The sequence below is a fragment of the Macrobrachium nipponense genome, chromosome 6 (genome assembly GCF_015104395.2).
Source record: "Macrobrachium nipponense isolate FS-2020 chromosome 6, ASM1510439v2, whole genome shotgun sequence".
Lineage (NCBI taxonomy): Eukaryota > Metazoa > Arthropoda > Malacostraca > Decapoda > Palaemonidae > Macrobrachium > Macrobrachium nipponense.
The window spans coordinates 17,747,112-17,772,940 of NC_061108.1; the positions used below are offsets into that span (position 1 = coordinate 17,747,112).

A 25,829-nucleotide genomic window follows, 5' to 3' on the forward strand; every position below is an offset into this window, starting at 1 on the left:
TTAGTTTCTTGTTACAAACTCCCCTAATTCTTCCGTCTGCCTTTCTTTTTCTTCCTTTTGATCATTTTGCTTGAGTTATCGCTTCCTTCTCCTGTGACATTTTGGGTCGTCTTGGTAGCCTCAACTCCGTCAGTCGGGTTACTGTCGCCTTTTTCAGTCGCATTTCTGCCTTCGGCGTCCTTGGCCAAGGGCAGGTAGTCCTTGATGTCGTACCCAAAGGCTTCGAAGTCCAGTCTGTACCTCTCGTATAACTCGTACATTTGCTTCTGCGTTATCTGTCTGTAAAATGCGGGTGCTACGTCGTGGGAGGAAGCATTCGTCAGATGGCGCCATTCGTTTGTTTTCAGCTGTGAAAGAGGCAAAATGGGATTAAGGTCTCGCAACGGAAAGAATCATATAAATGTACACCTTATAAAAATATTGAATGGATCGTAGCCATAGAAAAATAACTAATGGCTATATGCCTTGCAAAAGACAAAAAATGAATCGTAAATTTACAGTGAATATGATATATGAAATACGTTGATTCAAGTACCTTAGCAAGATCAGGAATTAAATTGTTTACAATTAATAATATCAGTAACAGTGTGCAGTCTGCAATATTCATTCCATGATAAAGACAGAAAGAAAAATATAAGGTAAAACGTGGAAATTTTTTACGAAATCTAACAGTTCGTCCCTGGTTTATGAACTGGCGTGTCCTATTTTTTTTTTCTAGGTTTTGAATTTTCCAGCCAAAGTGTCTCAATTTTGTTTATATTCTGTAGCATATCAATATTTCAGCTGTCTGTTTGTCAGATTTTCCAACAAATTTTCTCAGAAGACGAGCTAATTCGAACTCTGAATAATATCAAATTTTTTTAAGACTATTTTCTCAGAATGAAAGAAAAAATGGCCCTACGCCAGTTCGTCAAACTAGGGACGAATTAACTGAATGGTAGCAGTAGCCATTTACCTTCTTCAGTTCCTTTAGTTTCGAGAGAGTAATTAGGAATCTTTCGTCCTCAACCATCGTCTCCAGCTTCATGATGACGTTGTAGTCTGTGGTGCAGATGTTGCACTGCGCCCAATATGATACCCAACACTTGACCTAGGCAAAGGTAAAAGATAAAAATATTTGATCAGAATAAAGTGCTGTGAAATTTATGATTTTATCCCGAAGCCGTAACAAGTTATCATTTTTATTTAATGGATCTATCGCTCTGAATTAGAGGCCACCAAGAGACAAAGATTTAAAACAAAACAAAGAACTCTGGCCAGAAGATACACTCAAAAGAGATATAACAAAACTAAGAACAATATTGAACGACAGAGGAGGAGGATGAAGACATCATGACTCAGTCTTGAAAGAGGTCTTCAAAACTAACACTTCGTAAGAGCTTCGCATTATCGTTGGTCATGTAAGTTACTAGAAGGTAACTGAAACGAGTTAAGGTTTAATGAGGAATACCAAATATCAGAGAAAAGGGCTGTAAGCTCATTAATCTTTTTGCTATGGCATAACTACGCATTGTCCGAAGAGGAAATATTGTAAGTAACCACTGGAAAACTATTACGCAATTAAACCAAATTAAACCAATAGCCCGGGACATATTGTTAGGTCAGTTTTGCAAAGGCAAGATGATGTGGTTTCTTTTTGTTAAAAGATATTTATGAACTTTTCTGAAATTTAGGCTGTCAAGCCTAAATGCTGTTGGGTGATTTCGGCCTTCCAGCAATTAATACAGTGAAGAGAGGGAGTCAGAATAGTTTCAGAGGAAGATTAAGAGGTCCAGAAGATAAAATTGACGAAATACAAGGATACAAGGATCGGGAAGGAACTTTTTTTTTTTTTTTTTTTTTTTTTTTTTTTTTTTTTTTTTTTTTTTTTTTTTTTTTTTTTTTTTTTTTTTTTTTTAATGGAAGGAACTTGTTTTATGGGAAGGAACTTTTGTTTTGTTTTTTTAATGGGAAGGAACTTTTTTTTTTTTTTTTTTTTTTAAATGGGAAGGAACTTTTTTTTTTTTAATGGGAAGGAATTTATTTATCTATTTATTTTTTTTTTCAGACAATGAGATCTGGTTTCCCTTTATAAATAGGCAAAGAAATCTGGTTTTCTTTCTTGAAAATACAAGGAAATTAAGTTTCTTTTTTATTTTTATTTATTTTTTTGTAAAGAAGGCAAGGAAGTCTTGCTTTTTTTTATAAAAAATGACAATGGAATCTAGTTTACTAAAAAACTCAAGAACTGGTTTCAATAGAAAAAGGCAAGAAAATCTATTTTCTTTATATAAAAAGGCAATGAAATAGGGATTATTTTGATGTAAAAAAGCAAGGAAACCTGGATGCCTTTCTTAAAAAAGGCAACGACACCTGACTTCCTTTATAAAAAAAAAAGACAATGGAATCTGGTTTCCTCGTATAAAACGCAAACAAATCTGGTTTCCCAATATAAAAAAGCAAGAAAATCTGGTTCCTTTTATGAAAAAAGGCAAGTCAATTAGGTAACTTTGTTATGAATGAAGAAGGCAACAAAATCTGGTTTCCCTTTATAAATAGGCAGGGAAATCTGGCTTCCTTTCTTAAAAAAGACAAGGAAATCTGACTTCCTTTATTAAAAAAAAGACAACGGAATCTAGTTTCGTCATATAAAAACGCAAAGAAATCTGGTTTCCCAATATAAAAAAGCAAGAAAATCTGATTTCCTTTTATAATAAACAAGGCAAGTCAATTTGGTTACTTCGTAATGGATGAGAAAGGCAAGGAAATCTGGTTTCCCAATATAAAAAAGGCAAGAAAATGTGGTTTCCTTTTATATAAAAAAACGCAAGAAAATGTGGTTTCCTTTTATATAAAAAAGGCAAGAAAATGTGGTTTCCTTTTATATAAAAAAACGCAAGAAAATGTGGTTTCCTTTTATATAAAAAAAGGCAAGTCAATTATGTTACTTTGTTATGAATGAAAAAGGCAAGAAAATGTGGTTTCCTTTATATAAAAAAAGGCAAGTCAATTATGTTACTTTGTTATGAATGAAAAAGGCAAGAAAATGTGGTTTCCTTTTATATAAAAAAAGGCAAGTCAATTATGTTACTTTGTTATGAATGAAAAAGGCAAGGAAATCTGGTTTCCAGGCGCATCAACTCACGTTACGCCTCCACGACTTAGCAGTGGTCAGATTGGCCGTCTCATCGATGACGTATTGCACAAACTCAGGGAAAGTTGGATGGGGAGACTTGGTCGGAGAATCAGCTGGACGGTAGTTGGCGATGATCTTCAGCTGCGTTTTTCTGAACTGGAACTTGGCCGGGCCTGGGTGCATCTTCGTCATCTTGTCGCGGTAGGCGGAGAGCAACCTGCGGGTATGAAAGGAACCACAGATTGTTATGATTATTTAAATGAAACGGAATAAATTGAACAGCAGTAATTCGTGAGAAGGGACTATAGTTTGCATGTGTGTTATTTGAGGTGACTATCTGCTGCTATTTCGGTTTGTCTGTGTTTGTGTGTAATTGGGTGAGTTGTTTTTGAAATGGTTTAAATAGGCCCCTTGAGTTGAGTTGAATACAGAACTCAGGCCAAAGGCCAAGCACTGGGACCTATGAGGTCATTCAGCTCTGAAATGGAAATTGACAGTAAAAAGGTTTGAAAAGTGTAACAGGAGGAAAGCGTGAAAGCAGTTGCACTATGAATCAAGTGTTAGGAGAGGGTGGAAAGTAAGATGAAGAAAGAGAATAGGAAAGGAGGTACAGTAAGAGGAAAGAAAGAAAGTGGTTGGAGCTATGGGCCGAAGGCACGCTGCAAAGAACCTTAAGTAAAGCCTACAGTGAACCGCAAGAGGTCCACTGACGGCACTACCCCTCTACGGGGTACATAGGCCTTATGATGTTAAGCGGACCAAGGGAAAGCCCAGTCGTGACTTTCCCCTCATGAATCTGTTCACGTATATATACTACAATAGTTACAAAAACGCAAACATATTTCCTGGTTATATTACTCTAAACTCTGTCGAGGTTAACCAAAAGCTTACGAATGCGTACCTGGTGAAAGGATGCCTCACTATAATCATCCTGACGCTCTTCTTGAGGATTCTCGCCTTATCAGCGGCCGATGATGGAGCCGGATAAGAGTTGAAGGCAATATTATGGCGGGCTCCGAAGACGTGCTGGAAAAGGAATTCTGACATGAGACTTGGATGGTCAGAGAATAATCATAATTGCACCGAATTCTCACGAATCTGATTACATACCAGAAAGCGCGTTCAAGTCATTATATCTGGGAGAACTTGTCTCTCTTACTCGTGTAACAATTGAAGAACTCTGTCGAGGCTAACTCAAAGTGCTATCTAGCGTCGCAATAAATGTGGTCTTCGATGCCGTGCTGACACAAAAGTCGTAATGATTGTGACGTAAGGAATTGACGAATATTCGGCTTTATTATGTATTTTTCCATACCAGCATCCTTGAGCAACTGATATATTGTTTAAGAATTTTCCTCTTCAAAAGGAATGAATGTATTGCCTATCTTCCGTTCTGTTTCGCAAAGGTTTCTTTTGCAGAGGATGATTTTCGGTTTTAAGAAGGCATAAGACCTTCGTCTTCACCTTTTGTAAGCATCAGTATAATCAATCTTGTATAATGGCTTGACTAAAGAACATTGTAAGAGGTAGCAGTTTTATTTTTATGAAAGTTTTTGTTGTTTACGTTGCAAATGATTTGACTTCATATATTTCGTGTATCCAGCCATTCAACTGATAAATGGGTCCTGCTGTATAAGATATTTAAAGATTTCAAAAGTTAAATCTAAAATTTAACGTTTCTTGGTCAGATGCTTTATCAGCATTTTGGATAATTGCATAATATTGAGGTTTTAAGAATGACCGTAAATTTCCAGAGTCTCCATCGCCCATTTTCTTTACGTATAAGCAATATTCTAGTCATTTGCAATCCCCAAATCTAGAATCCGTGGTAACCACCATCTCAGATTTTAACAAATATAACTGAATTTCAATGAGTGAAATTGTTAAAAAAAACTGTAAAACAAAAATCTGTTTTTAAAAGAAATGTGTACTTACGCTGTACTGCTGTTCAGGTTTGTTATCCGGAATAGCAGGATTGTTTTCGTTGAAGTGGGCCAGTCGCAGGAAGTTGATCATCCAGGTTGTTGACGCTACCTGAGGAAGATAAAACAGAGAGAGAGGATCTTTCATAAAACTATATCTGAATATTAAGGAAGGAACGGCACTCGATTCAGTACTTTCAATAGGACATCTGGTGGTGACTGTCGGAATTCACTGTGAAAAAATAAGAACTGTTTTCTCTCAAAAACTCTCTCTCTCTCTCTCTCTCTTCTCTCTCTATCTTCTCTCTCTCTCTCTCTCTCTCTCTCTCTCTCTCTCTCTCTCTCTCTCTCTCTCTTTTCCTTCTTGCACCCAAATATATATACACACACACTTAAAACACTCACACATTTAAACACACACTTATAAACACACATACACACTTTTGGAAAAAAATGTGAAAATATAACCAACCTACCCTCTCTCTCTCTCTCTCTCTCTCTCTCTCTCTCTCTCTTCTCGTGCACACACATATATATGCATACACACTTAAAACACTCACACATATACACACACACTTATAAACACACATACACACTTTTGAAAAAAAAATTGAAAATTTAACCAACCTACTCTCTCTGTCTCTCTCTTCCTCGTGTACACACATATTACACACACACACACACACACACTTAAAACACACACATATACTCACTTATACACACACATACACGTACACTTTTGAAAAAAACCAAACCACTATCATTTCACAATGCCTGGCATGTTCCTTAATGGGATTCTTACTTCTCCAAAGACAGAATGAGCCTCAGTGTAACTTGCTATTACCCGGACACCGAAGCACCTCAAAGCCGTTGATGGGCAGCCCCATCGTGCCTATTTTTTACCAAGTCCTACCCGACCCAGCTTTCCTCGTCATTATACACCGAATAAAACCACCGACTGAGACTTGACCTAGCACTTATTCATCCTTTGAAAGCAAATCGCTAATCAGTCACTGAAAGAGATCGCGCGATAGATAACATTTTGCCGGAAAAAAAAAAAAAATGAGTCCAAATAGAGTCCGTCTCTTTTTCGATCAGCGATTTCGGATTTCTTTCCACAGTGGAACATCTGGAATTCCAGTGGACCGGAACGAGGCCAATGAAACGATTCCTCGCAGGTTAATGACAAAGGATTGATAGGAGGTAACGGTGTGCCCCTTGGTATTACGCTGTTGGACTCACTGACTTCATTATAGTTGCATGATATGACATAACACGGGTAGAAAGAATTTGTGCGTTTGTATGTATGTGTATGTATATATATATATATATATATATATATATATATATATATATATATATATATATACTATATACTATATAAAAGTAATTCCACGGAGGAAATTGAAAAAAGTTTTTCATTTTCCTCCGTGGCATTTCCTTTATTTTTTTCCAGATTAGTTTAATATCACGTCTTGACATTATACTTCCTTAGTTTTGAAACTGAAAAAAAAAAAATAAATGTAGGCTTATTGTTCAACGACACAAAGATACAAAGTCAATTCAGTGACCAGTAAAGAGAACTTGAAGAAAACAGCAAGACAGGAACTCTCTTCTCTGTAACTAAGAGGATTTCCCTGCTTCGTCCCTCACGATCGATTGCACTAATCCCATGACAGCCGAGATCAGTTTGATCAGCTGAGACCAATTTGGCACCCTCTGCGTACCTTAATGATGTTACGAAGATTCACAACGTCAGTGCCAAAAGTTTAGATAATTCTGTTGACCACTGTTACAAGATGACATTTTTATTTGTTCTGGATAATAAGTCTTAATAAAACTTCGCACCCTCTGCCTAGCTTAATTATGTCAAGAAGATGCACGACGCCAATCTCAAAGTTTGGATAATTCTGTTCAACATTGTTAATGGGTATCTATTTGTTTGTTCTGAGTGAGAAGTCATAATAAATAAGACATATTTTCGGACGGAACCTTGAAGATTTTTTGGTAAACCATTGTTCTTAACGAATTAAGTCATTTTCGTAAGTATTCTGAATGCAGTGCGACACTGTTATGGCGCGAATTTATACTAATGTTGGTGTACATTAATTCTCACTGATCGTTTTTTCCAGTTTTTACTTGCATATTTATTTGTTTTTTTGAATTGTCTTTTATTTTGTTACACTTTCACGGCATTTTAAAGTTACCTTTATTTGTGAATATCACTTTTCTGCACTGTTATTTGTAGTTCTTTTGCTGAAAATTAAAATTTAGTTAGCCTAATTTCATACGCACTCTAATTTGCATCATATTTCCATAAAATAGCTTCTTGTTAAGAATGTTGGTACAGAGTTTTAAATTACAAAATACATGCGAAGAAACAACTGCTATTCTGAAAATTAGAGAAGAAACTAGTTAAAAGTTAACCCCAAAAGTATATAGTACAAAATTTACTGAAGTAGCAATAACCCATGTTGGCCTCCATCAAGGTTTTTTTTTTATGGATAGTTAGAGGGGAAGATATAAAGAATATCTGAATAAAAGAAGGCAGGTGAGTATTGAATATAAACAGGTATTATCTTGACGCAAACCCTGAAGACCTAGAACAGAGAGAGAGAGAGAGAGAGAGAGAGAGAGAGAGAGAGAGAGAGAGAGAGAGAGAGAGAGAGAGAGAGAGAACAGTAGTTTCCAAGAGTGAGTGAGATGGAGTGGCTTGTTACTCTAAATATGCAAAATCATCTTCAAAGATAAGATCAGGCTCTTTTGACGGAGAGGTCATAGTTAAAAGCATCAATTTTCCAGACTGCCATGGTTGCTTGTGTTATGCAAATAGGCATGCATGCATGCATGCGTGAGAAATCTGGAAACTTAATCTTGTAAAATGTTTTCATACTATTAGGTGAGGAATAAACGCCTGGTGTCAGAAATATTCTGCATGACTGAAGTGATGTCAGTCTTTTCTTGACAAGCAAGCAAGCAAGCAAAAAATGTGTGCCAACAATACCTGCGCTACGCTACGTCCAGTATGAGATAAAGGAATGAGCACATCACCCTAGGAACACAGATCAAACCGTAAAAAACGAAAATGAAAATTAAAGTCAATAACCTTTGAAAGGAAAGAAGACATGAAACTCCGATCAAGATTTTTTTACGAATACCGGTGAAACTCCACAACAAAACGAAGCAGAGGAACAATCTAAAAACCCACTTCTGTTTGCAGTCATGAAAAAGAGAAGACAGAAAAATTTGGTGCGCAAGGGCATCCGGATGGGTCGTCTTGGTTTTAAAAGCATCTAACCCAGATCTTCCCGTGAGATTTGATTTTGATTTATATAGATTTTTGGCATTATGCCAAGCACTGGCATAAGTTTTGAAAAGTGTAACAGGAGGAAAACCTCGCAGTTGCACTATGAAACAATTGTTAGAAAAGGGTGGTCAGTAAGACGGAAGAAAGAGAATATGAATGGAGGTACAGTAAAAGGAATGAAAGTAGTTGCAGCTAGGGGCCGAAGGGACGCTGCAAAAAGCCTTAAGTAATGCCTACGTTGCACCAAATGAGGTGCACTGACGGCACTACCCCCCTACGGAGTCTTCACGTGAGAGATCAATGACGCCCCCAGATTCCTGCTGTCACCTCTCAGAAGTCTTGTCTGTGAAGTTTTTGAGACGAAAATTTGAAACGTAATTTGATAACAGGCCTCGACTGAAAATGACACGTCATCTTGGCAAACGACGAGGTGGTCGGCCTACTATCGAATGCAATAGACGAAACAAAAAGAGGATATACTACATAACGTTCTGCCTGGCTGTGAAATTGACCTCTGCGCTTCCCGATGGCTCGTAGATGCTATGAAAGCAATTAACCGGTTTTGGCAACACTGTTGTTCCTCGCTTGAACAATGGAAATGCCATGGCTCGGTTTTTGCTCGCGGCTCGCGGGATCTCTGCGTAGCTTTTCATGAGAAATCTCCAATAATTACCTGCACGCAATGGGGTGAGACGAATCAGATCCCTCGTCAAGCAATTTGTGCCGAAGAGCAATAACAAAAACAAGATCTCTCTCTCTCTCTCTCTCTCTCTCTCTCTCTCTCTCTCACACACACACACACATTAAATTTCAGTTTCTAGTTTTTCTTGAATTCACTTTAATGAAGAAAGGATTTTCAATATAGTAGTGATCATTATCATATGAACTGAATATTCCTCTTACCAAATATCAGTACACAATATTTCTACATAGCTAGTCACCTCTTACTAATCTCATTTTTCGTGGTCTATGCTCCATTTTAGGGATCTGTCAAAAGATTTCCGATAAAAGGTGCAAGAATAACCTCAATGTTTGCCTGAGATATGTATATTTGTCGAGATTTGCTGAAGAAAAGATATCGCCCCGAATTTTACACAGTCCCATCCAAACACCCCCTTGGAAATATCATAACTACAAAGACACTTAAGAAGAAAGAGGAAAAGTGAAGCAAGTGTCAGACAAGAATCAAATGCACGGAAATAAAGAAAGAAACGATAAAACTTATATATCAGTGGGGAAAAGGCATCATCAATCAACGTCCGTGATATGACTTAACTCGAGTTACGGCGGGTCATATCTTGACAAATGCCTGCAATGATTTCACAATTCTTATCTCAGTTCACCATCATTTTCCTTTTCATGGTTTTCAGTTATCCTCGTAACCTGACCTCTTCTCATCTTCACTTTAAACTTTTATTTTGATCTTACAGTCACTTTTATACTCTTCTATATGTTTCTGCATTTTCTACATACTTTCTATACATTGATCATGTTTCCCTTCTTTGACGACTGCTTTTCTTATCACACAACTTTTTTCTTAGATTTCCACGATTTTTTTAAAAATTTGTTATTACTGCTTTCATAAAAATATTAAACAACTACTCACACATATCATGCCGTTGAATTCACACAAGCAAATCAAGATTAAGCACGCTTCGGAATATAATTAAGCTTTATGCTCTTTAGGAAGAAAAACACAATCTTCCACGGCGGCCCCCCGCCCCCCGCCCCCCCCACAAAAAAAAATTGTATGGCATGATAAACTTTTAAAGAAAATAGGTGCATAAACATTTGCATAATAAACGAACAGTAATGCAACGTAACGTGAAAAGCTTAATTTCTCTTTTATGGCTGCTCTGTTGGTGGGGACACTTAAAACAGACTATGAAATCAGGAGTGCGTTCTTCAACAAATCATTGGAAAAAAAGTCTTAATATAAAAACTGGTTATTTCTACTTCCACTTGGAACGAAACCCGAGGGATCGAGGAATATATATCCGAACCGTGAGCAAAAATAGGACAGGTGAATTTTAGTGGATTCATCTGGGCCTTTTGAAACCCAAAACCTGGTCTGTGATTGAATTAGATTCGGTATGAAGAGAGATGCTCGTAAAGTCAGCATGGCATACCTTGTTTCAACCTAGTTACTACTAATCGGTAATGGCTAAAGAGAAGAAGAAGAAGAAGAGGAAGAAGAAGAAGATGCGTGAAATGCTTTTGGAGGTCTCTTATTCAGGTCATGGGACAAAGAGAGAGAGAGAGAGAGAGAGAGAGAGAGAGAGAGAGAGAGAGACCTATACCCAAGCCGTCTTCTTAATCAGGAATTAGTCACTGCGACATAGCGAGAATACAGCAAGTTTTTTGTGGTTGCAACTCACGGAATCGGCGGCCGTAAGTTTTTGCGTAAATTCTGATTTCGAAACCGGGAGTCATCAGGGCGAGACTAATTCGACCGTTTGCCAAGCAGTTTTACGAGGGAACGAACGACGAAAAAAATACGATTTTCCATGCATGCATATCCTACGGATATTAACTCTCTCTCTCTCTCTCTCTCTCTCATGCTGGCCATGGTATCATAATGCGCATAAAATAATCAGTATACTAAAATATTGGTAATTATTCACATTATTACTTCCATTATCGAACTCTCACAGGTAAGATTTTTTCCAGTAAATATTTCAACCCTTAACTGACGCTTAACCGAAAACATATACCGTGATCCACGTGATCCAGAAAGTTGAAAGCAACAGTTTCTCAAATCTTTACCGACTTCTTAACTACTACTAATAGAAGTTTTACTAGTGAAATGATAAGGTGGAAGGAGTCTGGTGGTACACACCAGGCCTTCTGCTGTATTTTACAAATTACTTCACTCCTGTGTTTTTTTGTTATTTCATTACTTTGTTAATTTGATTTATCTAGCCAGTGTTTGCTTTAGATCGACTGTGTACCTAACGTTACACCATCAGTCAGAAACCTCAACCATTATACTTTTAAGAAATGTCTTGTGAAAAGTTAAGATCAAAGGTTAAAATGAGAAAATTGGAACTTTTGTTCAATAGAATTATATTATTAAGAAATAAAATATAAAATATGTAATCTTAATATAATGTCAAATCACTATTGTAATATGTTAATATTAAGGCCATAGTAAGAGAATTGTACCCTTACCCAAATAAAATTCTGGATAAACCACACTTGACATTACTTTACTAATACTTTTCTTTCCAAACTATTCACCGCCATGGTTAGCTAAGTAACTGCCCTCACTCTTCTTTCACCTATCTTACCTATCAGCTAAAAAAAATAAGTTAGGAGTTTTTACGATCTTTAATATTACATATATGTTGTTTAAAAAGAATTACTCTTGAGAATTCTTTGACGGATCAGCAATAACCATCAATTCAGTTTATCACAATACTTTCTGGCGCTCGGGAAAACTATAAACTATAAATATAAATATTCATCAACCCATAATTACATGTGGCATACAAATAAAATTCTGACTCACATCGGGATCGAACCCAGGTCTTTCAACTGAAAGGCAAGGGCAGTGTCAATAGAACCGCACAATTTTTATTTGGCTCAGTCGGCAGAGCCATTACCTTTCAATTGGAAGACCTGAGTTCGATCCCGATGTGAGTCAGAAATTTGTTTATATATATGCATATAATAATATAGCATATGTATATATATATATAATTTTTATTTGTAGGATATTTTATCTGTCCTGCGCACACACGTAAACACAAACACACACACATACACACACACACACACACAGATATATATATATATATCTATATATATATATTTTATTTAATATAAATATATATATCCATATATAGATATAAATATTTATTTTATTATATATAACATTATATAATATCATATAATTTAAAATTTTATATATTACTATAATGTTATTATTATCACATAATATAATATTATCTGTGTATAATATTAATAAATAATATATATTCTATATATATATATATATATATATATATATATATATATATATATATATATGTATATATATATATATATATATATATATATATATATATATAATAGTGCATGGAGGCCGTCACTTCTGTTATTTTCATTATGAATTAATTAGGGGAGATCAGTCAGTCATATTCTTAGATTCCCAAAAGGTGCGCTCGAAGGATTTGTTCGGAAATAACAAGTGAAAATGAAAGCAGACGAATTTCAGAAATTAAACTTCTAGACAGGAAAAGGCTAATGAGTAAACCGGAGACTAAGAAGAATTTTAGGATCCTCTACAGAGCTCCACGCAAGACTTACTGTAGATGGTTCCTCCCAGTCACTCATAATCATTGGTTTCATTTTGGCAACGTAATATATTTTCCTAGTTATGGAAATTTCCCTGGATTGTTTCATTTGTCACTAGTGGGAATATAAAAGTTTGTCACTAAATGCAAAAGTAAAATATTGGGTTCTAAAAAAAAAAATATTTTTTTTGCAAATATAGCATTTCCAAAACTGGTCCCTCATTCGTGATGATAAATTTCGGATCATTTCATGAAAGTCAGAGGTGAATCGTCTGAATGAGGCCCAACCTGGTAAAGAAAAAAAAAAAAAGAAAAGAAAGAAAGAAAGAAAGAAAAATGATCAAATTGAAGGAAAATTTATCGTTCTATCGTTTTTCATATACGTGAACGAAGGTAACCCCAGCGAAGCACGAGAATTATTCACATCCAAACCCAAAGTTGCTTCTTTCATAAAAAGTTCATTTTACAAAATGTGCAAAGAATTAAGAGCACGAAATCTCAGTGTACACGTCAGTGCAATCGTAACTATACCTCCATGTCTAGCCATCCGATTTAATGAGCACAAAAATCTGTTTTTGCAAAAGATCAACGTGAGATTTCACGTCTGAATAACATGAAAAAAATGAAATCGAAAAATCGGGGACGGTAAATCTATATCATGAAACATAGGGCAGAAGTGTTTATGGTGCAGACCTGTAAATCTGTTAGATTAAACCTTATATTACAAGCAGTCTATTATTTTCGCATTTAGCAACGAAGTAAAATGCATCTGCTCATATTTCATACGATTGTTTTGAAATATTATAATTTTGGTGAGACTTGAATCAAATAAGCACAATATAATGAACATGTCATAGAATGAGCAAAGCCTAAAAGTTCTTTATTCATGATTATCAACTCGAAATGGAACTGAAGGCAATGGTAGTCTTTTTTATCATTTATCTTACACAAAATAAAAGTATCCCAAAATATCAAAACCCCAGAAATGAAACTGAAATAAAATGGCATCACTTTTTTATACAACTGAGAAAGAATCGCGGTCAGTGAATCACATCCCCCTTCACAAGAGACGAGAATGTTGGTAAAAACGAGCACACCCTTTTTCTGCTGATATATGCGATGTCTTATACCTCGCACAGTTGGCAAATCCTTTGATGCTGTCGATCGAACTGAAGAGGAATTCTTTCTGTCTCGTGACAAAAAGGATGTAAAGCATCAAAAGGCAGAGGAATGACTTTTCATGTTATCTTTAATGAAATCTGAATTAAACGGACACAAGAGAAGACATGTGCCTATCTTTTGCATTATATAGTTCAGGATCGCCTTACATTTCATACTATAAGAAAACGCCTATACCAACGAAGAGATCTCTTGAAAGATAAGGAAAGGCGTTTACTTGATTACAAGTCCCCGAATATGTAAAGAACTTCTTAAAAGATATATAATGCTATCAATAACAACGTTTACATTACAGCTTAAGCCTAAAGATCGTCAAATTGTGATTGTCATGCTACGTAAATCTAACTGAAAAAGTTTTTTTTTTTTGAAATGTGGAAAAGATTTCTTTGAAAATGCGCCTAGAAATCAAATAGATCCGAGCATATTTCACAGACATCTTGAATTTTATTAAATTGGCAAGAGTTAAATGTGTACTGAATACTATATGTCATAGGTGGAACAATGTTTAATTTTTTTTTCAAGATTTCAATTAACTTCAACTAAAACTGACAGTATTGTTAGTTTTATTAGTGAGTTGCGATACGCAAAGAAAAAATGTCCCGATAGAATAAACATTCGTAAGAAATAAAAACAATGAAAAAATGCTCTGAAGTTTCTTCGGCGCAATCTAGTGTCCTGTCCGGTGGTGGCCTCAGCCACGGCCCATAAACCTCTTAGCCGTGGCCCATGAATCTTAGCCAAGGCCCGGTGGTGGCCTATGTCGTTGGCACCTATAGCCTTCCCGGAAGTACGATAATTGCAAATTTTTATCTTAAATAAATAATAACAGCTGAGGCTAGGTGCCTGCAATGTGGTATTATTGATTGTTGGGGGGGAGGGTGGATGATTAACATACCAATTTGCAGCGCTGTAACCTCAGTAGTTTTTAAGATCCGGGGCGGACGGACAGATAAAGCCGGACAATTGTTTTCTTCTACAGGAAACTAAAAAGACGCACCATTGTTCAAACGTGATCTTCAGTGTCATCAGTCTCACACAAATGAAAAGATTCCCGGTCATTCATATTCCAGTGCCACCTGCGCTTCACAATAGACGGCAATGTTGGAAAAAAACGAGTACATCCTTTTTTTGTTGATATATGCAATATCTCTTGCCTACCACAGAGCTGGCTTCATCTTACGACTTGCCTACCACAGAGCTAGCTACACTTTTTCCGCTTGATGTATCGAAGCAAAGAGAATAATTCATTCTACTTTGTGGAGGCAACAGGATCAGGAAATTCAAAAGGAAGAAGAGTGACTTTTGCATGTTATCTGTAATGGAATCTGAATGAAACCGACAACGGGGAAGACATGAGCCTATCATTCGCATTCATGTCTTCTGATTCGCCTTAGATTTCACATTATAGGAAAACGCCTACACTAAAGAAGAGATTTCTTTTAAGATAAAGGAGTTTAATTGATTGAAAATTCATGAAGAGGAAAGAAATTCCTTAAAAAATAAATAATACCTATAATAACAGCGTATACTCTGCAGTATTTGGCAACTTAGGCCTAACGGTCGTAAAATTGCAATTTTCATGCCATATAACTCTATGTTTAGGACTTTTTTTAGTTGAAATATGAAAAAATATATATAAAAAAGTATAATTCATATAGGAAAATTTTTCATAAATCCCATTTCTAGCCCAGCTATTAGACGGACACACACACACACACACACACACAGAAATCAAATAAAGTGTTGGAAATACCCACTTACCCTACACCAGACCTCGTGTCCAGTTTCATGATTTAAGGTTAAGCCCATAAGCCCAAATTGTTTCCTGAAGGTCAAAATTATCATCTACATCACAAAAATGGCATATTTCCATTTATTACAAAACCTGACCTAAATTCCTCTATTTTGCTAGTCTTATAACACTTTTTCTACTTCGTCATCTTTCATAATGGACATTTATTTTCTTATTTTACATAATCTTACATAAATTCCAACATATTTCTAATCTTCCGACACTTCTTTACTTCATTTTTTTCCCTCTAGCTAGGTATGGCGGGGCGTAATTGAAATATTATCAGAAAAAGATCCGTCGGAAAAACTGGAAGTAATTCTCTGGTTAATCTAGTTGAAAACGGGCAACGTATCGCTAAAATCGGAAAGATGGCACTCGCCCACATAAATCACCTCCCCCTGACGAGTTTCGTCTAGTTTTCTAAGCCGCTTAAATTAACGCGTTACGCAAGAATGGATGATAAACCACAGAGAAACTCACTTTTTTTTATGCTTTTTTGGCCAAATCCTGGGGAATAATATTTACGACTAACCGTTTTCGTAATTTTTCTGTTTGGATTCTTGATTTATTGCCGGTTCTTTGAGAGAGAGAGAGAGAGAGAGAGAGAGAGAGAGAGAGAGAGAGAGAGAGAGAGAGAGAGAGAGAGAGGAAGGAGAGAGATTTGAGATAGAGAGAGAGAGATTTTTTAGAGAGAGAGAGAGAGAGAGAGCGAGAGAGAGAGAGAGAAGGAGGAGAGATAGATGATAGAGAGAGAGAGAGAGAGAGAGAGAGAGAGAGAGAGAAGTACTCTGGGAAACAGAATAAATAGTGCGCCCCCCAAAAAAAGTTGTATGGCATGATAAACTTAAAAAAAAAGGAGCATTAAAATTTGCATAATAAACGAACAGTAATACAACGCAACGTGAAGGCTTAATTTCTCTTTCATGGCTGCTCTGTTGGTGGGGACACTTAAAACAGACTATGAAATCAGGAGAACGTTCTTCAACAAATCATTGGAAAAAAAAAAAAAAAAAAAAAAAAAAAAAAAAAAAAAAAAAAGTCTTAATATAAAAACTGGTTATTTCTACTTCCACTTGGAACGAAACCCGAGGGATCGAGGAATATATATCCGAACCGTGAGCAAAAATCGGACAGGTGAATTTCAGTGGATTCATCTGGGCCTTTTGAAACCCAAAACCTGGTGTGTGATTGAATTAGATTCGGTATGAAGAGAGATGCTCGTAAAGTCCGCATAGCATACCTTGTTTCAACATAGTTACTACTAATCGGCAATGGCTAAAAAGAAGAAGAAGAAGAAGAAGAAGAAGAAGAAGAAAAAGATACGTGAAATGCTTTTGGAGGTCTCTTATTCAGGTCATGGGACAAGGAGAGAGAGAGAGAGAGAGAGAGAGAGATAGAGAGAGAGGGAGAGAGAGAGAGACCCCTACCCAAGCCGTCTTCCAAATCGGGAATTAGTCACTGCGACACAGCGAGAATACAGCAAGTTCTTTGTGGTTGCAACTCACGGAATCGGCGGCCGGAAGTTTTTGCGTAAATTCTGATTTCGAAACCGGGAGTCATCAGGGCGAAACTAATTAATAATTCCAGCGTTTCCCAAGCAGTTTTACGAGGAACGAACGACGAAAAAATACGATTTTCCATGCATGCATATCCTACGGATATTAACTCTCTCTCTCTCTCTCTCTCTCTCTCTCTCTCTCTCTCTCTCTCTCTCTCTATGCTGGCCATGGTATCATAATGCGCATAAAATAATCAGTATACTAAAGTATTGGTAATTATTCACATTTTTACTTCCATTATCGAACTCTCACAGGTAAGATTTTTTCCAGTAAATATTTCAACCCTTAACTGACGCTTAACCGAAAACATATACCGTGATCCACGTGATCCAGAAAGTTAAAAGCAACAGTTTCTCAAATCTTTACCGACTTCTTAACTACCACTAATAGAAGTTTTACTAGTGAAATGATAAGGTGGAAGGAGTCTGGTGGTACACACCAGGCCTTCTGCTCTATTTCACAAATTACTTCACTCCTGTGTGTTTTTTTTATTTCATTACTTTGTTAATTTGATTTATCTATATATAACCAGTGTTTGCTTTAGATCGACCGTGTACCTAACGTTACACCATCAGTCAGAAACCTCAACCATTATACTTTTAAGAAATGTCTTGTGAAAAGTTAAGATCAAAGGTTAAAATGAGAAAATTGGAACTTTTGTTCAATAGAATTATATTATTAAGAAATAAAATATAAAATATGTAATCTTAATATAATGTCAAATCACTATTGTAATATGTTAATATTAAGGCCATAGTAAGAGAATTGTACCCTTACCCAAATAAAAGTGTGGATAAACCACACTTGACATTACTTTACTAATACTTATCTTTCTAAACTATTCACCACCATGGTTAGCTAAGTAACTGCCCTCACTCTTCTTTCACCTATCTTACCTATCAGATAAAAAAAAAAAGTTAGAAGTTTAATCTTTAATATTACATATATGTTGTTTAAAAAAGAATTACTCTTGAGAATTCTTTGACGGATCAGCAATAACCATCAATTCAGTTTATCACAATACGTTCTGGCGCTCGGGAAAACTATAATCTATAAATATAAATATTCATCAACCCATAATTACATGTGGCATACAAATAAAGTTCTGACTCACATCGGGATCGAACCCAGGTCTTTCAACTGAAATGAAAGGGCGGTGCCAATAGAACCGCACAATTTTTATTTGGCTCAGTCGGCAGAGCCTTTGCCTCTCAATTGGAAGACATGGGTTCGATCCCGATGTGAGTCAGAAATTTATATATATATATATATATATATATATATATATATATATATATATATATATATATATATATATATTCACCTCTGACTTTCATGAAATGATCCGAAATTTATCATCACGAATGAGGGACCGGTTTTGGAAATTTTACATTTGCAAAAAATTTAATTATTTTTTTTTTTAGAACCCAATATTTTACTTTTGCATTTAGTGACAAACTTTTATATTCCCCCTAGTGACAAATGAAACAATCCAGGGAAATTTCCATAACTAGGAAAATATATTACGTTGCCAAAATGAAACAATGATTATGAGTGACTGGGAGGAACAATCTACAGTAAGTCTTGCGTGGAGCTCTGTAGAGGATCCTAAAATTCTTCTTAGTCTCCTGTTTACTCTTTAGCCTTTTCCTGTCAAGAAATTTAATTTCTGTAATTCGTCTGCTTTCCTTTTTTTTCACTTGTTATTTCAGAACAAAACCTTCGAGCGCACTTTTGGGAATCTAGGAATCTAGGAAAATAACAGAAGTGACGGCCTCCATGCACTATTATATATAATATATATATATATATATATATATATATATATATATACATATATATATATTATATATGTATATATATATATATATATATATATATATATATATATATATATATATATAATATATAATAGTGCATGGAGGACGTCACTTCTGTTATTTTCGTTATGAATTAATTAGGGGAGATCAGTCGGTCATATTCCTAGATTCCCAAAAGGTGCGCTCGAAGGTTTTGTTCTGAAATAACAAGTGAAAATGAAAGCAGACGAATTACAGAAATTAAATTTCTTGACAGGAAAAGGCTAAAGAGTAAACCGGAGACTAAGAAGAATTATAGGATCCTCTACAGAGCTCCACGCAAGACTTACTGTAGATGTTCCTCCCAGTCACTCATAATCATTGGTTTCATTTTGGCAACGTAATATATTTTCCTAGTTATGGAAATTTCCTTGGATTGTTTCATTTGTCACTAGGGGGAATATAAAAGTTTGTCACTAAATGCAAAAGTAAAATATTGGGTTCTAAAAAGAAAAAAAAAAAAAAAATTTTTTGCAAATATAGTATTTCCAAAACCGGTCCCCTATTCGTGATGATAAATTTCGGATCAGTTCATGAAAGTCAGAGGTGAATCGTCTGAATGAAGCCCAACCTGGTAAGGAAAAGGAAAAAAAAAGAAAAGAAAGAAAGAAAGAAAGAAAAATGATCAAGTTGAAGGAAAATTTATCGTTCTATCGTTTTTCATATACGTGAACGAAGGTAACCCCAGCGAAGCACGAGAATTATTCACATCCAAACCCAAAGTTGCTTCTTTCATAAAAAGTTCATTTTACAAAATGTGCAAGGAATTAAGAGCACGAAATGTCAGTGTACACGTCTGTGCAATCGTAAATATACCTCCATGTCTAGCCATCCGATTTAATGAGCACAAAAATCTGTTTTTGTGAGATTTCACGTCTGAATAAAATGAAAAAAATGAAATCGAAAAATCGGGGACGGTAAATCTATATCATGAAACATAGGGCAGAAGTGTTTATGGTACAGACCTGTAAATCTGTTAGATTAAACCTTATATTACAAGCAGTCTATTATTTTCGCATTTAGCAACGAAGTAAAATACATCTACTCACATTTCATACGATTGTTTTGAAATATTCTAATTTTGGTGAGACTTGAATCAAATAAGCACAATATAATGAACATGACATAGAATGAGCAAAGCCTAAAAGTTCTTTATTCATGATTATCAACTCGAAATGGAACTGAAGGCAATGGTAGTCTTTTTTATCATTTATCTTACACAAAATAAAAGTATCCCAAAATATCAAAACCTCAGAAATGAAATAAAATGGCATCACTTTTTTATACAACTGAGAAAGAATCGCGGTCACTGAATCACATCCCCCTTCACAAGAGACGAGAATGTTGGTAAAAACGAGCACACCCTTTTTCTGCTGATATATGCGATGTCTTATACCTCGCACAGTTGGCAAAACCTTTGATGCTTGACGATCGAACTGAAGAAGAATTCTTTCTGTCTCGTGACAAAAAAGATCTAAAACATCAAAAGGGAGAATAATGACTTTTCATGTTATCTTTAATGAAATCTGAATTAAACGGACACAAGAGAAGACATGTGCCTATCTTTTGCATTATATAGTTCAGGATCGCCTTACATTTCATACTTTAAGAAAACGCCTATACCAGCGAAGAAATCTCTTAAAAGATAAGGAAAGGCGTTTACTTGATTACAAGTCCCCGAATATGTAAGGAATTTCTTAAAAGATATATAATGCTAACAATAACAATGTTTACATTACAGCTGAAGCCTAAAGATCGTCAAATTGTGATTGTCATGCTACGTAAATCTAACTGAAAAAGGTTTTTTTGTTGAAATGTGGAAAAGATTTCTTTGAAAATGCGCATAGAAAAAAAAAATAAATCTGAGCATATTTCATAGACGTCTTTTTGAATATTATTAAATTGGCGAGTTAAATGTGTACTGAATACTATATGTCATAGGTGGAACAATGTTTAATTTTTTTTTCAAGATTTCAATTAACTTCAACTAAAACTGACAGTATTGTTAGTTTTATTAGTGAGTTGCGATACGCAAAGAAAAAATGTCCCGATAGAATAAACATTCGTAAGAAATAAAAACAATGAAAAAATGCTCTGAAGTTTCTTCGGCGCAATCTAGTGTCCTGTCCGGTGGTGGCCTCAGCCACGGCCCATAACACTAGTCGCGGCCCATGAATCTTAGCCAAGGCCCGGTGGTGGCCTATGTCGTTGGCACCTATAGCCCTCCCGGAAGTACCATAATTGCTAATTTTAATCTTAAATTAAATAATAACAGTTGAGGCTAGGGGCCTGCAATGTGGTATTATTGATTGTTGGGGGGGGGGGGGGGTGGATGATTAACATACCAATTTGCAGCGCTGTAACCTCAGTAGTTTTTAAGATCCGGGGCGGACGGACAGATAAAGCCGGACAATTGTTTTCTTCTACAGAGAACTAAAAAGACGCACCATTGTTCAAACGTGATCTTCAGTGTCATCAGTCTCACACAAATGAAAAGATTCCCTGTCATTCATATTCCAGTGCCACCTGCGCTTCACAATAGACGGCAATGTTGGAAAAAAACGAGTACATCCTTTTTTTGTTGATATATGCAATATCTCTTGCCTACCACAGAGCTGGCTTCATCTTACGACTTGCCTACCAAATAGCTGGCTTCATCTTACGACTTGCCTACCACAGAGCTGGCTTCATCTTACGACTTGCCTACCACAGAGTTGGCTTCATCTTACGACTTGCCTACCACAGAGCTGGCTTCATCTTACGACTTGCCTACCACAGAGTTGGCTTCATCTTACGACTTGCCTACCACAGAGCTGGCTTCATCTTACGACTTGCCTACCACAGAGTTGGCTTCATCTTACGACTTGCCTACCACAGAGTTGGCTTCATCTTACGACTTGCCTACCACAGAGCTGGCTTCATCTTACGACTTGCCTACCACAGAGTTGGCTTCATCTTACGACTTACCTACCACAGAGCTGGCTTCATCTTACGACTTGCCTACCACAGAGTTGGCTTCATCTTACGACTTGCCTACCACAGAGCTGGCTTCATCTTACGACTTGCCTACCACAGAGCTGGCTTCATCTTACGACTTGCCTACCAAATAGCTGGCTTCATCTTACGACTCGCCTACCACAGAGCTGGCTTCATCTTACGACTTACCTACCACAGAGCTGGCTTCATCTTACGACTTGCCTACCACAGAGGTGGCTTCATCTTACGACTTGCCTACCAAAGAGTTTGCAACACTTTTTCCGCTTGACGTATCGAAGCAAAGAGAATAATTCAGGATCAGGAAATTCAAAAGGAAGAAGAGAGACTTTTGCATGTTATCTGTAATGGAATCTGAATGAAACCGACACTGGGGAAGACATGAGCCTATCATTCGCTTTCATGTCTTCTGATTCGCCTTAAATTTCACATTATAGGAAAACGACTGCACTAAAGAAGAGATTTCTTTCAAGATAAAGGAGTTTACTTGATCGAAAGTTCATGTAGAGGAAAGAAATTCTTTAAAGAATAAATAATACCTATAATAACATCGTATACTTTGCAGTATTTGGCAACTTAGGCCTAACGATCGTAAAATTGCAATATAACTCTCTGTTTTTTTTAGTTGAAATATGAAAAAATATATATAAAAAGTATAATTCATATAGGAAAAATTTTCATAGATCCCATTTTTAGCCCAGCTATTAGACGGACACACACACACACACACACAGAAATCAAATAAAGTGTTGGAAATACCCACTTACCCTACACCAGACCTCGTGTCCAGTTTCATGATTTAAGGTTAAGCCCATAAGCCCAAATTGTTTCCTGAAGGTCAGAATTATCATCTACATCACAAAAATAGGCATATTTCCATATATTACAAAACCTGACCTAAATTCCTCTATTTTGCTAGTCTTATAACACTTTTTCTACTTCGGCATCTTTCATAAAGGACATTTATTTTCTCATTTTACATAATCTTACATACAATCCAACATATTTCTAATCTTCCGACACTTCTTTACTTCATTTTTTTTCTTCTAGGTAGGTATGGCGGGGCGTCATTTAAATATTATCAGAAAAAGATCCGTCGGAAAATCTGGTAGTAATTCTCCGGCTAATCTAGTTGAAAACGGGCATAAGACTCGGAAAGATGGCACTCGCCCACATAAATCACCTCCCTCTGACGAGTTTTGTCTAGTTTTCTACGCCGTTGAAATTAACGCGTTGCGCAAGAATGGATGATAAACCACAGAGATACTCACTTTTTTTTATGCTTTTTTGGCCAAATCCTAGGGGAATAATATTTACGACTAACAGTTTTCGTAATTTTTCTGTTCGGATTCTTGATTTATTGCCGGTTCTTTGAGAGAGAGAGAGAGAGAGAGAGAGAGAGAGAGAGAGAGAGAGAGAGAGAGTTTACTAGAGAGATAAAAGAAGTAGCTTTAGGAAACAGATGATAAAGAGAGAGAGAGACGAGAGGAGAGAGAGACCGAGAGGAGAGAGATGACGAGAGAGAGAGAGAGAGAAAAGTACTTTAGGAAACAGAATATAAAGAGAGAGAAAAAGAGAGAGAGTGAGAGAAGTACTCTAGGAAACAGATGAGAGAGAGAGAGAGAGAGAGAGAGAGAGAGAGAGAGAGAGAGAGAGAGAGAGAGAGAGAAGTACTTTAGGAAACAGAATAAATCAAACCGAACAATTTTTCTGCGCATCGCAATTCTATTTTAAAGAAGTCTTAAAGAAGTTAACAAAGGAAATCTGAGAGGGAAATATTATCTCTGATTGCATCAAATGCATTAGCACTGTTAGGCAAATCATTGTACGTTTCGGCAACAAAAAACTACAAGCATTATTTGGAAAACTGGTTTAATCTATTACAGTAATTCAGCTGATAAATTTAAGGCGGACAATGTCGGCGAGTTCTACAACAAGGCGAAACACTGAAAATTGGCAGAAATGGTAAAATTCAATAGTAGATCTGATAAAACTTTTTCTCAAGAAAGTGAATCAAGTCTTTGGTGAAGATAATAATGTAGGCTTCTATGTTAAGTTTGCAAGGAAAGGCAAGGCTACAAAAAACTTTGTATCAAAGAATGATAGGCAGTACGATAAGGTAAGCTAGATTGAGGTTGCTATTATTCTGAAACCTTGCATGCTAAGCTCTTGTGAAATAATTTTCTTCCTAGTCTATCTTATCTGCATCAGTTGTTTGGAGTTTCTCACTTGGATAACACAGAACTCGTATTCACTTGAATATGAATTACGATAATGGCCATATTCATTCTGAGCCATAAATACGCTTGTAATGGTACTGGGACTTTATGGACACTCTGTATTTGTACCCTAACCGTCATTCTCCCTTAGATGTCGAAATTGAATTCATTATGAAATTCAAATCTCCAAACAGGAAACTTCCAATGCAAACTATATTTGCCAATAGTTTGTTATATTTGTGTTAAGATGAGATTTATTAAACGTAAACTGGAATAAAACTAAAATAAAAAAAAATAAAAAAATAAATAAAAAAAACACTTTAAGCAATGGCTGAATATAAAATGCAAAAAATGATTGAAAACGGGAAAGAAATTCATAATGAGAGAAAAAAAGCCGAGCCTTAATATGCGTATCTGGAAACACAAAATATCAATGTTATCTAACATACCCTATTATAATACGTGAACTTTTGTATCCTGACTTAGCAGGGGCGTTCGCCCCCAAACCCTTTGTCACCCGTTAGGGGGCGTCGACACTGCAGGCCAGCAAGTCATATAAACAAGTGTCGGTAACTTATCACACATGCATCACAAACAAGTGTGAGATTTATTGGCAGTCTTACTACTTCTTCATACGATTGTTTAGCATGAGTCAAAGATTCGCTCTCCACTTACGGTGGATGACTTGTTTTCAACATGTAGGTGACATGGATGCTATAAATCACAGACGTCTGTACCGTCAATGGCCCCAGTAGGCCTGTCCCATTTGAATAGGCTTCACCTGCGGAAAATATAAATCTTCTGTCATCCAAACGACCTTTAAAATCAGAAGTGTGAATAAGAAATCCGCCCTCCGTATAGAAAAAAAGTATTAAGGTCAACATCGTCATCACCGCCAATAGAATATGACTATTATAAAAATGTCACTGACGCTACAAATAAGTCTCTAAACGGAAAACTTACATCGTAAGTTCACCAGAACTTTTCCAGTAACTGAACCTATGGGAATTGCAAGCTATCGCAGATCATCAAATTAAACAATACAACATTTGGCATTCAAGAAACTATCTCATATTAACCGCCCTAATGACTGGATAACCTTATTTAAAGAAGGTGAGTTTCCAGCCTCCTGCAGGCGCCGCGTCACGCCCACGAATTTCCAGTGATAAAAACGACGGATCGTGATTAGGTCCTGGTTGTATCCGGACGCTATAGGAAGTGAAACAAAAATAGGAAAATGGGTAAAGACAAAGAGAGAAAGAAAACCATGAAAGACCTTTCTCTCTCTCTCTCTCTCTCTCTCTCTCTCTCAATATCAAGGTTGAATCCGCCATCATTTAAGTCAACGCCTCTTCATGAAGTATTGTTTTTCATGCATTCGATATTTACTTTCATGTTTCAGGAACTCGACACTTCACATTGTTATATCTACGCTTCATATCAAGTAAAGTACCAGAGAAACTGGCCCAATTGTTAAAAGAAACAAAAGACGATGCAAACTGACTCCGTCCACAGAGAAATCAAGTCAGGAAGCAACAGCGGTAACCGATCCTTCATCGTGATGCAAAAGCAGATCCGGTCTAAA

General features: G+C 36.2%; 1 protein-coding gene across 1 annotated transcript in view; it reads right to left on the reverse strand.

Moving 5' to 3' along the window:
• Window positions 1–25,829, reverse strand: part of LOC135216884 (carbohydrate sulfotransferase 11-like) — a 115,895-nt gene that overhangs the window by 1,605 nt on the left and 88,461 nt on the right. The window contains exons 4-8 of the mRNA XM_064252407.1: window positions 5,051–5,149; window positions 4,017–4,141; window positions 3,125–3,332; window positions 956–1,090; window positions 1–347 (exon numbers count right to left, since the gene is read on the reverse strand). The exon at window positions 1–347 is cut by the window's left edge and continues 1,605 nt beyond it. Of these exons, the coding sequence (XP_064108477.1) occupies window positions 24–347; window positions 956–1,090; window positions 3,125–3,332; window positions 4,017–4,141; window positions 5,051–5,149 (891 nt within the window). The 3' untranslated portion in view covers window positions 1–23. The remainder of the gene's footprint in view (window positions 348–955; window positions 1,091–3,124; window positions 3,333–4,016; window positions 4,142–5,050; window positions 5,150–25,829) is intronic.